General features: G+C 35.2%; 1 protein-coding gene across 4 annotated transcripts in view; it reads left to right on the top strand.

Moving 5' to 3' along the window:
* The window catches only part of LOC145686626 (protein C-mannosyl-transferase DPY19L3-like), a 142011-nt gene that overhangs the window by 35274 nt on the left and 90226 nt on the right, over positions 1–16511 (top strand). For all 4 annotated transcript variants that reach the window (XM_081760090.1, XM_081760089.1, XM_081760091.1 and 1 more), the window contains exons 5-7: positions 2500–2623; positions 5612–5746; positions 8287–8520. In XM_081760090.1, coding sequence (XP_081616216.1) covers positions 2500–2623; positions 5612–5746; positions 8287–8520 — 493 coding nt within the window. The remainder of the gene's footprint in view (positions 1–2499; positions 2624–5611; positions 5747–8286; positions 8521–16511) is intronic.

The following is a 16511-nucleotide window of genomic DNA, read 5'->3' as shown; positions in this document are numbered from 1 at the left end:
TTTCTATTTGATATTTTGAAGTTGTTCATCTCCAATAGAGGCATTCCCGAGACGCCACTGTTTTCGAAAATTGCACCGTTTGTTTCCTTATGTACACTTTCGTACTTCGCTTTAGTTTCAAACAATTATTTCCTACTCCTTTTGAGTTGCTGCATGCGGAAATCCTCACATTGACGTATTAATGAGATCGTGTAGCTCCCAAATGGCAAGAGATATGGCAAAGTGTTTCCTCTCAAAGTTGTTCAACATTTAGCGATTGTTTCAATGAGGGCAAGCCCATCCGTAGAGATATTTCTGAGACGCCCCTGATTTCAGAAGCATCACCACGTGATTCGGCACATCCATTTTGGTAACATTTTTTTTTTTTTTTTTTTTTTTTTTCTCAGAGGTTTCTGTGCACTAAGAGCTAAGTTAAAGGCCTGTTACGGATTTCGTGAATCACCCGATATATGAAGTGATAACGCTGAAGTGTGTTTGAAACGTCTGGCAGTTCTCAGTGGTCTGTTAAGTGATTGTATGTTGAACGTCAGTGGAGTAAAACAGATGCCTGTGTTGGAGAAGGAAGACAGTGATGATGCAAAATGGGAAACTTGTGTTAGTATCAGTCATTTCATACTGCTGGAGCGGTTAAGGCGTAGTTTTGTGAACATCGGATGAAGTACAACGCCACCTCTGACCCTGTCCAAGTCCCAGATCCCAATATTGTTGAACTCCTTTGATCTTCCAGATCTCGGACTCCTATCAAGACAGTTAATATAAAATCGTCTTACCATGAAACAATTGACGTTTCTTCTTTTATTTCTGACCTTAGTTTTCAATTCATATGTTTAATTACCATTTTCTCTTCCTTATTTGTCACAGAGTCCGCAATAATTACTTTAGCAGTTCACTTTATGATAGAAGGTAAGGTAAAACGATAAATCTGTAGCAACAATGTGTTGAACATCATGCTTTATAAATATCCAAGAAATCTTTCAGACCTCCAGTATACATGCCATATACTTTCGTCAAAATTTAATTAAGACAGCACCAGTCTCTAAATTTACAATTTTTGTAACGTAGTAAATGATTTATCGTACCTGTGTTCCACATAGAAATTCTACAATCTCTTACTTCCTACTAGGGATGCGCACGAGACAAGATTTGTGGCTGTCTCGTCTCGAAAATGTGCTGTAAAAATGATGTTTCGACTCGAAAAATGTATATTTTTCTATTGGAAGAGCCGCGTCTCGACTCGAATTTTGACTCAGGAAAATCCTGTCTCGACTCGTCTCGTGCGCATCACTATTTCCTACGTATCTCTCAATATTTTTCCCCCTCTGTCTCATTGTCCCAAAACAAGTAACAACGAGTCCCCCTCTTGCGGAGCACGGTGGCTTAGTGCTAGAGCTCTTATCTGTGATGCGTGGGATCTCTAGTTCGATCCCCGGCCAAGTAAGTTTGTGATAGACAACATCGTGTCTGTGGGTTTTCTCGGAGTATTCCTTTTTCCTCCCTCATTCTCATTACACCATTTTTCTACATCATCATTCACTTGCCTTAATCATCCGTCTTACTTAGTTTAAAGAGCATAATCGTGGGACGTTAAACTGAACGATTTCATTTCATTTACTGATTTGGGTATATTGTGAATTTTTTTTTCTTTTTTCATTACACATTTAACAACTTTATCCCCATTTTGAGGAAACGTTTTTGTTGCAGTGTTTCACCTTCTATATCTTAACGTTCTACCACCGGTTTCTTTCAACGAAGTAACTTGATCAGAACTAGTGGTAAATCTCAACGGACTACTTATTCTGACGATCACAATACTTAAAATCTTTCTATGAAACTCGAATATTGGTGCTAGGTAGTACATACAGGAAGTATATCATAAACATAAATAAAATGGAGATTTTACAGTCCTTTATTTTTTACACCGTCGTCATTCTACACATGATTCCTACAATCCGTAAGATTATTGCCCACCAGTACTTTCTAACACTATGTTAATTTTCCATCCAGATGCTAACATATCTCACTCACACATCAAATATAAAACAAATTTTTTTACAGGCCGTTTCCAGACAATACGCACCAATCTTGGTATGTACCAGTACGTGTCTCATAGTAATAGTACCCGTGTATTATTATTATTATTATTATTATTATTATTATTATTATTATTATTATTATTATTATTATTATTATTATTATTATTATTATTTGCGAGATTTTCCTATTTTCTTATTTCATCATTATCATACATATACCTATATTTCCGGTCGCCTCGCTTAATCCACTGGCAAAATCATGAGACATTAAGTAAATGTACTGTACATGATTTTCATATAGTATTGCGAATTAATATGGTTTCGTTGTTTGACTAAAAATTATTATGCTGTTGTTTTTTTGAATCTTATACTTAGAGCAATACAAGAATATTTTCAATAGCATTATTCGGTTTTACGTAATAGTGATGATATATATGTACATGCATTATCCTCTATTGTTTTCCAGACCTGATGTAACCCGTGTCAATTACACAGTGCCTCTTCGGGAAAATTTTTCGATCCCTTTCTTATATGCTCAGTTGTATGTGCTTGGAGTACTTCTACGGCCAAGCGTCAGAAGGTTTAAAGAGGTTAGTACTAGTATTTTTAATTACATTGAATCTTAATTATTTAAGAGTTAAGCTAAATAATAGCTCAGCCTTTTTTAACTTACAAAAGTTATTTTATGCTTATAGATACATATTATGTTCATGCAGAATTTTAGGACCCAACAATTAAGGAAAATCTTAAGTGAAATACCTTGAGAGAAAAGAAAAACAGAAATTGAGTTGACTGATTTTGGGTTTAACGTCCCTTTCAGCAGAGAGACTATATAAGACGGAACCTACTGTTTAACGTGGAATCCGAACCACATGAGCTCCCACCGGGAATCGAACCCGGGTCTCCCACAGACAAAGGCGCGTACGCTAACCGCTTAGCCACGAAGGAGCTCTGAAAAAAAGAAAAAAAAATTATAAGGTATATTTGCGGTGGCTCAGTGGTAGAGCGTTCATCTCTGGTGCATTGGGTCCTTGGTTCGATCCCAGTTCACGTCAAGTGAGCTTTGTGGTGGATAAACACCGTATGCGTGAGTTTTCTTGGTCACCATAGGGCAATCCAAATGAAATCGACCAATGATGGTTGCTGACAAAATTTAGTTACTTATTAATTTTTTACCTAAGTTTGTACCACATTCAGGGAGTTGAAAATGGGTATTCATTTATTTTTTACCCGCGCAGGTTTTGTCGTAGCAGCCATTTTGTATAGGCGCCTGAGCGTATTTTGAATTTGTTTGAGGATTTCGTTAAACGCTGCAACTTTTTAGGTTTTAAAGATAATGAGTTTAAACCAAAATCATATAAATGAGTTTAAACCAAAATCATATAAAAGTTAATGGAATGGACAACATTCTGTGTTCTGTGCATATTAAGACGTACTTCAGAACGTCGAAAGTAAAAGCTCTGAACATTGAGGTTGGAAACCTAGAAATGGCCATTTTGGAATGTATATTTTGAAACAAAATAAATGAGACTCACCTTCAATTTTTTGTCTACATAGAGACTAGACAGCAGACAACGTCCCAAATAAGTTTCAGATCTGAGAACCATATACTTGATTTTTTGGGCATTTTTAAACATTGTAAAATTTCGAAAATCGTGTATTTTCACCATCAAATATCTCAGGAAAGACACAAGAGAAAAATCTCAAATTTGCACAAAATAGATGATAATTGTTCAGTAACAAGTGAGTAAAATTGCATCACTGAGACTTGAGTAGTTTCTGAGTTATAAGTTTTTCTTCACTGGGACTTAATATCTTGAAACGCCATGAGGAGTGGATGTAAACTTTATAGCAAAAGCCAAAATAACACGACAGTAATGTTTAATGAGTAAAGTATGCATAATTTATGAATCATATCTTGTACAAAAAACGAAACGCGTCTCTTATTTTTTTTCTGCCTATAGCGCTGCTGTTAAGACAACAGTATAGTAAACACTTGACTAATTTGTGTGGGCACTGATATTGAAAGTACCGCCTGTAAGGGTTGTGAGCTCTGTGGGTGTGAGTTTCCGGAGAACCTTAGTGATTGGCACCCACACTTTGTCATTCGTAGATAGTTTAAAAAAGGTTCTTGAGCCATGGGGATGGAAAAAGTTAAAAAGATCGTTATTTTCCCGACTGATGTCTTTAATTCTTCCAATCCACCATTTCTATCTTTGATACTATCAACACAAAAACTGTACATCTGTTGAGCTGTTAAAATCGCGAATTTTACATCATTGCAACAACTTATAACTCAGAAACCACTCAAATCTCAGTGATGCAATTTTACTCACTTGTTACTGCCCAACCATCATCTATTTTGTGCAAATTTGAGATTTTTCACTTGTGTCCTTACTGAGATATTTGATGGTGAAAATACACGATTTTCGAAAATTCGCAATGTTTAAAAATTTCCAGAAAATCAAGTATATAGTTCTCAAGATCTGAAACTTGTTTGGGACGTTGTTTACTATCTAGTCTCTATGTAGACAAACAATTGAAGGTGAGTCTCATTTATTTCGTTTCAAAATGAACATTCCAAAATGGCCATTTCTAGGTTTCCAACCTCAATGTTCAGAGCTTTTTCTTTCAACGTTCTGAAGTACGTCTCAATATGCACAGAACACAGAATGTTGTCCATTCCATTAACTTTCATATGATTTTGGTTTGAACTCATTACCTTTAAAACCTAAAAGGTTACAGCGTTTAAAGAAATCCTCTGAAAAGTTCAAAATACGCTCAGGCACCTATACAAAATGGCTGCTACGACAAAATCTGCGCGGCTAAAAAACAAATGAATACCCATTTTCAACTCCCTGAATGTGGTACAATCTTAGGTAAAAAAAAAAAAAAAAGTAAATTTTGTCAGCAACTTTTGACCTGGGAATCGGTCGATTTCATTTGAATTGCCCCTATTTCATTCATTTCTGATCATCACCGTCTCCTTTAGCCTAGCCTGCATAACCGTGGGACATAAAACAAAGATTTCATTTCATTTTTATAAGGTGTCTCGTACGTTCCAGCAAATTTAATAATTTAATTGCAGAGGAAATTATATACAATATACTGTATGAATTTCATTCTTCATATGTCAATTAACATGAACAGTACTGTTGGGTAGATTCAATGAAAATTTGTCATCTGTTATTGTATATTCTTGAATTATATAAAGATATTGAAATGAAATCGTTAAGTGTAACGTCCCATGATTATGCTCATTAAGCTAAGGGAGACGATGATTGAGGCAAGTGAATGAGGATGGAAGAATTGGTGGAATGAAAAGTGGGAGAAAACGGGGATACCCGAGAAAACCCACGGCCACGATGTTGTCCACCACAAACTTACCTGGGCAGGAATCGAACCACGCAACAGAGGTAAGTTTGTGGGTTACCGCTGAGCCACCGTGCCCCCTGTAAAGATATTAAAGGTTATAAACAACTTGTGTAATTAGTGTAAGAGTATAAACAACTTAGCAACTTATGTACTTAGTGTTTTATAGTAAAGAAAAGTAAAATTTTTGTTTCCTCATTTTCCAGAAAATGTACATTTTGCTGCTCTTAGGCCTAACATTTCTGTTCACTGTGACATGGCATTTTGCCCAGTTTTTGCTGCTGATTGAGTCCGTCGTGTTATTCTTCTTGGCAGCTGTATGGATGCTGGATAAAAGAAAGGTGTGTAGTTTAATCCAGTTAGGTTTGAACGTATGTAAAATAGAGCTCAATTTTACTTTGCTTCAGAGATTATGTTCTTGTCTTGTAATAAGTTTCGGTACGCAAAGAACTCATTTTAAAAAAAATTATATACCCACTAGTATTATATTTTGTTCCTAGATTACGTAGTTAATAATTTTTAAAAAATTATATACCCACTAGTATTATATTTTATTCCTAGATTACGTAGTTAATAATTTCGTTAATGTTTATACTCTGCTTTTTCCTTAAACCTTTTCAGGACTGACAAGAACTTCAAGAAAATCGTAGACCTTTACGTTGGCGGTCTTAGTACCCTTTCCAGGGTGTCTATCGGTCACGAAAGTCACGAAATCACAAAACGGTCATGAAAGTCAAGAAATTTAGCTTTTGGGTTACGATTTTGTGTGTGTGTGTGTGTGGGTCTGTACAAATATAAGCACAGACTGGAAAATTTTATTCTATAAAACGTTAAAATCACCACCAAAAATGTCTATGGTCGGCTTTAGACGCTACTAAATCGCAAGCAAAGCATTCTTCTATCGCATGCATGAAAATTCGGCCTAATTTCCACTTAAATTCACTCTTCAGAATGTTGGGAAATTTTATGGTTTGGTTAAGAAAAGGTCACGAAAAAGTCACGAAATTTCATTTTGGAATTTGATTGTTACAGGGACATGAACGATACCTCATTGTAAAGCTTACGGAACATAGATTCCAACGAGCTAACATTTGTGCCCCCCGTGCCGAACCCGTTGGAAATTTGTGAAAGGCTGGCAACACTGTTACTTGTCGTACGCAAGAAAAAATATTTTCATGTGTACGCTAGACATTGGGTACAATTATGTACAAAATTGAAGTTCAGTATCAAGTGAGAAAAAAATCCGAACGTGTTTCCTACGAGAATCATCATATACATATTTTTCAAAATATTTTGGTCTACCCTCACGTTGGCAGCCCTAGCGATGTCCCTAATTGTCATAGAGATATAAGCCATATCTCGTTGGAAAGCTTATGAACGCAGATTCCAACGAGATAACTTTTGTGGGCCCCCGTGCCCAACCCGTAAAAGAATATTTGTTTTAAAAAAATGGAAAATAATACAATTTTTTCGAAGGTTAACAACACTGTTATTTGTCGTGCGCAAGAAAAAAATTCTCACATATATACAGGGTATTACTAGTTAGTATGTTTATCTTTATTGATACCATTTTTATGCTTGTAGCTCCTTTTGAGGGGAGAGTTTCCCCCTCAAATGTTGAGGAGGAGGATGAACTAAATATATCCAAGTTTCCCCCTACCCTTTCGCTGCTGGACTCTCGATGTGGATGAAATGCACATTGGAAAGTTTAATCCTTCCTGAAGAGGTAGACACATAAATCATCTCTCTAGGTTGATTAGGAGCCAAGCTACGGAGGTTTAAGCTGCTGGCTCAGTCCGTGAGCCGTTGGTCCTGAAAAGGTGCATCTAGAAACGATTATTGTAGAAATTGTGGTTTAAAGAAATTAAAAATAAATAAATGAAAGTGCCTTTACCGAAACAAGATGGAGAGAGCTTAAAAGACTCAGATTAAGCACCCATTAAAATGAAATTGTTGCATCCAGTTTCAGGGACTCTCTGTCATCATCCTCTATATAGTGTGAAAAAAAGCTTACACTGTTAGCTGAATTACAATATACCATGTGGTATCTTCTTACTTTTAAAAGTAAGAAGAAAGTGTACAACGGAGGAAACTTTTAATTATTATTTATTTATTTATTTATTTTCTTTGGTCATGGATTCTCTGAGACGTGAAAACAGTTCAATTGCTTGAATCCTGTGAAATCAATTTAATAAAATTAACTTACAAGGTGAGAAATCAGCCTTGGAGCTTTCATAAAATATTAAAATATATTAAATCTTATAAGCTTTGTGTAAATCAAACAGTAGTAGTAAGAGGGTGGTAAATAAAGTTTTCTTTTCTTTGTTTGTAAGGAGGTGAGGGAACAATTGGACAAAAATTAAATTCTAATTGTGGATTTTTTTCCTTCGAAATTTAGGGGTTGTGTGAATGATTTAGTTACTAGTAATTCTGATTCCAAAATTGTGGTAGATGGAAGAGAATTACAAAGTTAACGGACGAGCTCTATGTATAAGTCTACAGTTTTTATATCTAAGGACTAGCTATGTTTTTACGTGTTACTGTTCTGTTGTTCTTCTGTGTATTTTCTTGAAAACACTGCAGATTAATGACACTGAACTCAAAACGTAGTATTGTCTACTGATGCGGTCAAAAGCTGGTGGTTCGAATCCCGCCGAGCGTGGGTGTTACGCGTTGTCATTATTTCTTAAGTTAATAGAATCTCGAATCAATATTTATTAAAACTGTACTTACCTCGCAGTATACAGTATATGTATATATATATATATATGTATGTATAATAGAACTGTGAACATTTCAGAAAATTTTTATTACGACAATGTATAAACAATTTATCCTGTGATGTTAGATTTCCATTTTTATTTGGTATGTTTTTTCGCAGGTTATGATAGCGTTGGTAGTGCAAGCTCTTGCTCTTCTTGGCGTGTGGTATGTGCAGTTCTATCAGCAAATGATACTCTCCTCGTTCGTTCTGACCTTTATACCAGTGGCACTGTATGTGTTAAGATATCGTCCCTCTCTGCCATATGATAGTTTATGTGGAAATCTTTTGTGGTTCTTCATTATTTGCGGAAGTACTCTTCCAATATCGTTTTTAATAAATGGAAGCGTACAGGTAAGGAAGTTCATAAGTTGCGCGTAAAAAGGTTTAAAATTATTAATATTAATAGAACTTTTTTTGTTCGTTCATGAGTACTGAGAGAAATGGATATTAGGTACAAAATAGATAATAATAATAGATTTAAAATACACTAGACTCTCGCTAATCCGGCTCTCAGTAATCCGGCGCACATCCAACCAAAAACACGTGCTCAATGAATTATCGTGCGCATGCGCAAAAATGCTTAGTTAAACAATGCTTTATATACTGTCCGTATTCGAGATTGTAGCATTCTTTACAGTTCGGAATCATGTCTTCTAAAAGGAAACACGTTACGCTAGACCTCAAGCAGAAACTCGAAATTTTCGATAAGTTAAATCGAGGTTCTTCGCAGAAAGCCATTGCAGCTGAGTTCAGTGTTGGACGAGCAACTATTTGTGACATGAAACAGAAAGATGTTATTCGACAGTACTTAACACAAATGGATAGTGAATTGGGAAAAATCAAATAAATGTCAGACACTCAATAATCCGGCACCCATATGTGCCAGGAATGGCCGGATTAGCGAGAGTCTAGTGTAGGTTTAATTAGGTGTACAAAATAGATTTAATAAGTAACAATGTCACGTGTACATCACGTAAAAGAGTTTGTTTTGTATGGCGTGGTATTTTCTCAATATTCAAACAACCGAAAGCGGTAATAGATTTCTAGAGAGAAATTAGAGTGGAAATGAATATATTCTTGGATTGATTGCAGAAAACTCCTTGTCGCCCTGTCTCATCGTTTTCACTTTATGTAAATCAATATGGAAACCAGAAGTTGTAGTTGATTTCTTTCACTTCCGGTTTTAGTAGAGAGTTAAGGATAGAGATGAAATGTATTCTTGGAACACTTAATCGATTGCAGAAAACCGTTTCTCGCTATCTATTACTGATTTTGCTCTCTAGTGATCAACGTGAAAATTTGATTAGGATTAGGATTTAGATTTCTTAGCTTTCAGCATCTATGACCATGTTAGCGTGTCACGTATGGGGGATGACGTCACTCGGCGATCATACTACGAGAAAAGGGAAGGAAGGAAGCGGCTTGGAACCTATATGTTAGGTACCTTCGCGGCATTTGTCTGGTGTAAAGTGTGGAAAACCCGGGAAAACCTCACTCAGGATGGCTGGTCTGAAACAGCTCTTACACTTTTCTCAACCGAGTGCCCTATCGGAAATCGAACCCGGGACAGCTCGCATCAAAGACCAGAGCATTAGCGATTCCGCTACGTGGGGCCATCAACGTGAAAATTTGAAATCGTTCATTTCAGCCACCTTCGGTTTGAATACTACCTGCTTCAGCGAATTCAATTCCTTACTTTTGATCCTTTTCACCGTGGCGAAAATTATTGGTGATGCATCAAGTAGCTTTTGAGATTTTTCGTTTCCCGGACGTACGGACGAATACACGGACAGAGTAAATCCAGGGTTGGCTGGTTTAAACCAAGGTGATTTAAACCATTTTTTTTTTCAAAAAACCAACTGGTTTAAACCAAAAAACGAAAAATGTTAGTAAAAGTGTAAGTGTTTGTAAAATCTCGACGAACACACATTTGTGGGTTATCACGTTTCACTTCCGTATATTATTCGTATTATATTCAGACCTAAATACCCCATTTATTACTCAAAGGGATTATACTACAAAAGCAACTTATATATAACTTTACGAGTGTTTCTTTTGTGATTTTTTTAATAGTTTGTTATTGTTATGCAATTGCAATCAAAGAAAAATTCTAAATATTGTGTCGTTTTAATAGTGTGTACTATTCGTAAAATACATCGAAATGCCGTACTTTTTCTTTGGGGGGAAAGGGTCGTACAAAAGCCACGAGAGGCATTTATTGAAATCAGAAGTATCTTTGGTATCTACTTATGTATAAATGGGCCAAAGCCGACTCCAATAATTCCTGTCTTTATTTACTTTTCTTACTGATATGCAAATTATGTCGTATTTCTTTAACTTGAACTAATAAAAGTCGTGAACTAACTTGGACTAAATTAGTTCTTCTGTACTTTGCGGTATTTTGAAATTGTCCATATGTAATTCTGTATAATAGTTTCACTTGAGTAACTTTATCTTTTTGTCCTTCTGAAATGACTCTTGACAATTATATTAACAGATATATTAACAAGTATGTAAAGATCAGTACAACGTATTTTTATCAGGAGTCCATCGTGAGTAAGTCGGCAGACGTATCGCATTTGTGGCCAATTAGTTCCGGTTTCGAGTTCAAATGGAGGACAATTTCTCTCGAATGTAAACCGAGAAGCGGTTTGGTTTCCGCTTTAAAAGGTTTAAATCAAAAAACTTTTTTTTTTTTCAATAAAAACCATGGTTTTTGCCAACCCTGGTAAATTTTAAAAAAACAAACTCCTTGAAAACGTATCTACTAACAAAGATATTGGTACAAGTATGAAATCATTCCACGCTGAAAGCAGTAAACAGTGAAACTTATGAGAAAATTTTGGAAGAAAGTCAACTAGGGACTGTATATAAAGATATCATTCCAACATTCGTTACTGGGACGTGAAGAACATTGAAAACCTTGTAAGTCAGTATGACTGACTATGCGATTTATATCGTGGACTCCAAATTATGAAGTGTGGCTAAGCGGTTAGTGTACGCGTCTTTGGCGTGGGAAACAGTACTTCGATTCCCAGCAGGAGCTGATGTGGTTCCGATTCCACGTTAATCAGTAGGTCCCGTCTCATATAGCCTCGCTGCTGAAAGGGACGTTAAACTCAAAATCAACTCAACTCCAAATTATGAAGCGATAACATTAATCGTGCATTTTTGCCCAGTCACGAAATTTCCCAGACTTGATGAATTCGCGAAATCACAAATTTATGAATGACTTTGTTTCAGTGAAGGTCGGTGGTGATTACCAACGGAATGAAGCGGGTTAAGGAGATTTCAAAACACGACTTCTTTTGAGCAATCAACTACTGCAAGCATTTTCCACTAGAACATCTTTTTTTTAACGACATGTCTAATGTAGAATTAGTTTACAATTGTGTTAATTATTAAAAGGCACTTGTAAAGATATTGCAAGAGTTTAAACCTCATGCTTTTCAACTGGGAACCACAGGTAAATACATTTCATTCTTTTCTACTAGTCGACGTATCCTCATCCGCAATAAATTGTTCGCATATACTGTAACTTCCACATTTTCATTAATAACTTAGTTTTCTTAATATATTATCGCTTCTTTGTGCTTTCCTTAACAAAGCAGTGTAGTAATGAATAATTATTTATGATTTTTGTGAAAAAATAAAGCAAAATAAGAAAATTATAAGCAAAAAACTGTGATTGTTATGAAACTTTAGTCTGTCAGATAATTACGCGAAGAATATCCCGAGGGAAATTCACTCCATACAGTGCACAGGTATTAGGAGTACTCACAAATACGTAAAATTGAAGGAACAGAAAATAATGTATTTTTGAGATGAACATACAATTCACACTTCACGTGAAGTTCCAATATGGGAAATCCATCAATATCTTCAGTTGAAATTACTGAAAAAAACAGAAAATGGCTATTTAAAACTCCAAGTGTAAACCTGCGCTTGGAGCGATTCTATTTCTAATATCAGAACGCGTTATTTCGTAACATGCCTGCGTGGCCAAGCGGGTTTAGCAATGCTGTTGAAATTCTAGAACCGAAGGGTGGCAGTTCGAGCCTGAGTGCGGAACGCTTTTTTTCAATATAGTGAAATATTTTTTAAAATATAAATGTCTAGTTTGAAGTGCTTAAAAACACAAGACCAGATGAACAATCACTTTTCAAAGCTCAGTCACATTTATTCACTATGTTCATCAATTAGGCTATATACGAAGACACTAAAATGTGGAACGTTAACGATCCTTATTAACGTTAATACCACATCCGTTATAATGAGAACAGATTTGTGATCTGAATACCAACCTTAAACCATACGTCCAAAATAAAAATTATTCATGTTCTTGATACCTATTGCAACACTCAGTTGTAATATAGAGAGTGAGAGTGCGAAAGAGAGAGATAAAATACTGTATACAGGGTGCGGAAAAATTCCCGGAACGGTCCAATATCTCGCAAAGTATAAATATCACCAAAACAAAAATAACACATGTTAAATAGTTTTAAAGAAGCTATCCAATGATAGAAAACGCAATCACCTATCCCTACCTCCTTGGGGACTACGGGGGATAACTTTAAAATTTTAAATGGGAACCCCTATTTCTTATTTCATATTTGGATTCTCCAGAAAAAGTGATAGTGATTTGACCAAAAATTGAAAACAGTGTGTGCGAAAATGAAGTTACATGGAATACAATATCGATAATTGTTTTGCAAAGTAGCTTTATGAAGTAGTTCTTAGTAGTAGGGTTATTTATAACAAAAATAAGCCATTTTTGTCACCATTTGTATTTTCTTGCAAATTAATAAATATGGACAAATGCATTATTTTATGGAAGTTAAAATGTATTAATTCGTTATGTGGGTAAAAAAATCACATAAAAATTTTACTCTGCGTGGGAATCGAACTCACGACCTTTCATGCCGCAGTCCCGTACGCTAACCGCATGGCCCAGAGCTCGACACTGAGAGGCCACATTTTCATAAAGATTTGCCGCCTCCATTTTTTATGTGTCGATTCAAGTGCTATCCGTGAAGGCACTGTTTTCAATTTTGGGTCAAATCACTGTTACTTATTCTGAAGAATCCAAATGTGCAACAAAATATGGGGATTTCCATTTAAAATTTTAAAGTTACCCCCCGTGTGGGAATGGAGGGTTGCGTTTGGTATCATTGGATAGATTTTTCAAAACTGTTTAACACGTGTTATTTTTGTTTTGCTGATCTGTATATTTCGCGAGATATTGGACCGTTCCGGGACTTTCCCCGCACCCTGTATAAGCTTGTATTTTTAATTAAAACAGTTAGTGTAAATCATAATCTGGATTTTTATAAAGTAAATTAAACAATCATATAGAAAATGTATACAGTTTAAAATTGAATTAAATTGCAATTCCAGAATCTGTAACATTATACATTTCTTATTTATTTACATCGAATGTTAACTTATTGTATAGTTTATAGCATGAGTATCAGCTGATATGTAACACAAAATTATCTATAAATTGAATTTAAATAGGAAATGATATAGTTGCTATAAGAACAAGTTTATGGAAATGAACTGTATAATAATGGTTGTATTTGAAACAGAGTTTGCGTAATGGAGTAAATATTTACACCGCCAGCTTTGCAATACTTTGCGGTTTAAATTGTCAATCTCATCAATTTTACTTATTTCGCTTGAATGTTTATGGAATTTAGTATAGCATTATGAAACATTCAACAACTGATCTAGTAGTGAAACATATTTAATAAGATTACCGCACATTACGGTAGATTCCGAGATCGCTCCCAGCTTTGCGAGCACTTGATAATATTTTGTTATTATATTAGATAAAATATTATGTGGAAGAGCTGAATTAAATTAGAAAATGAAATGAAATATTTAACATCCCACTATTACGCCCTTTAGGCGGGAAGGTTCTAGATTGCTGGTCCTCACATAGAGCAGAATTTGGATTAGTAACCAGTTTGGTTCTTTTCTTTATCAAATCTCAACACACAATTCATATAGTAATGTCGAGCAAGCGATAGCGAGTGAAGGCAGGTTAACCAGGTTGATTGCTTTCTTCATCACCACTCAATTGGTATACGGACCAGTGTTCTAGAATCCTGCTATTTTAGGCTAAGGGAGAAGATAATTAAAGTAAGAAAAATGATATAAGAATTGGTGGAATGAGAAAGTGGAAGGAAAAGGAAATGCTTTGAGAAAAGTCACGGACATAATGTTGTCCACCACAAGCTTACTTGGACGGAATAAAACCAGAGACCGCATGCACCAAAGGTAAGCGCTCTACCAGTGAACCATCGCGCCCAATAAATTAAATAAGAAAGATAAGTAGTAGGCATTTTATATTTGAATATTGTATGTAAGAAACTTATTGTCCATAAAGATTCTTTCTCTTCAAGCTTTTGTAATTGATGTTGCAAATTGTCCGATGCTTTGCAATGCGGGTCAAAGGAATAAATGCATTTTTTCGGGATAGTATCGTCTGCCCCTTGCTGCTATTGGTGGTATAAAAGTAGTGTTGAGTTGATTTTTAGTTTCTTGTTCCTTTTGTTATGTGAATATAGACTAGACCAAAATTTTTTACTGGTGTCCATTTCAGGATCACTCGGTAGCATGTTTTTAGTGGAGGAATGTTACGTGAATATAGATTACACCAAGTCACAAATATTTTGACAAAGATATACATTTTTATTACACAAATAGTTTCTGCTTTTCCTTTTACTGCAAATGTTTGTTTCTAATAGTGATTTTTATTCTTATTGTATCCGTGAATACACATTCAAGACTTTTTTTTTTTTAAAAAAAGTTGTTTAATAAGGCACTGAAAAGTGTTAAATTTTGTAGCACTCTAACATTTAAAAACATAATACTGAGTGATCCTGAAATGGACACCAATAATTAATTTTGGTCTAGTCTATATTCACGTAACACTTTCAACAGCGAGGCTATATGAAACGTGGGCTTACTAATTAACGTGGAATAAAAATAAAAAAGTCTAGTGGCTAGCGCGCGTGATTTTGGTTCTTGTAGTCTCGGGTTCGATTCCCGGTAAGGGTCGATTCAGGTTAAATTTTCAGGGGAGTTTATGGGAAAAACGTTAAAAAATATAATTGCAAAAGTCTGATGCCAGTGTTTTGTAAGCTATTGACAAAATAATAGAAAGACAGGAAAGAAATTCTCTTGAGAACTGAAAGTGAACAATGTTTTCGCATTTATGCTTAATTTGCTACTAGCGTGACACATTAAATTGAATATAATATAAATATTAGACACAAAATTCGCTACTTCACGGTTGATAACATGGTAAATGCTAGGTATTGTTAAACATTAAACGTAACACCTCAATTTTATATCAATAAATAACTTAAATAAATAAATAACAAGACAGAACAATACTATTAACCTATATTTGCATAGTATATAAATTAAAAACACGTTGGTTATCATAAGAAAAATGGCTGAACCGTTTGAAATGAATTTTATTAACATAGTTAACACCTACCTCGGACTGGGTTGTTGTCACGCCATTTTTATTGAAATGCGTATCCAAACAGAAGAGAGGGGGTTAAAATGTATGCCAAAAATAGAATCTCTCACGTTTGTGAGATGAAATATGATACATAAATTCCTTATTTAAAACGAGTGTGCACGTGTCCGACCGTGTTTAGAAATTTCGGTACTAAATGGAGAAGAGGGGCAATTTGTATCGTTTTTGCTCAATATTTAAGAATGATGACATCGAGATTGTGTCTTGTCTTCACAACAAAACGGATGAAGCACTTGAAATTCTTTTAAATATACGGTATTTAGCATTTGGTCCAGTCGGATTCATTAACACATATGTCGTAAGAGGAACAGATGGATATAAACACCTTATTTTAAAATATGTGAGCCCATCTTCCGTTGTCCTTAAAAATCCACTTTTGAGGGGGAAATGGGGCAAGTTCCAAATAAGGCGGTCAATATGTAAAAGTGACGTCGCGTTTGTCTGTCCGATCATCACGGGAAATCAAATCAGCCATTTGAAATAAATATTTGAATACATTTAGTACTTGGAAGAAAATGGTTAGCTGACGTCACTAAAAACTTGACAAAACTTCGATACAAATTAGAGGATAGTCAGCTATGCCTAAATCTAATATTGTAGGTGGAAGTGAAAACGACGAACGAAGTAACAGCGGATTAAAATTTAGCATTAGAAGTCATTGAAAAACAGAATGTGATGCGCGAAAACGAGAAAAAAAGAAAAGGAAAAACGTAACGTTGCCGACGACAACACACTGGATGGTGCTTATCGAAAGACCCATAAACGCTATTCATTAGCTCATTCTTCA

Source organism: Thermobia domestica, chromosome 5 (assembly GCF_964235325.1).
Source record: "Thermobia domestica chromosome 5, izTheDome1.hap1.1, whole genome shotgun sequence".
NCBI classification, from domain to species: domain Eukaryota; kingdom Metazoa; phylum Arthropoda; class Insecta; order Zygentoma; family Lepismatidae; genus Thermobia; species Thermobia domestica.
Note: the sequence above shows the minus strand (reverse complement) of the source record. Positions and strands in the feature narration are given on the sequence as shown.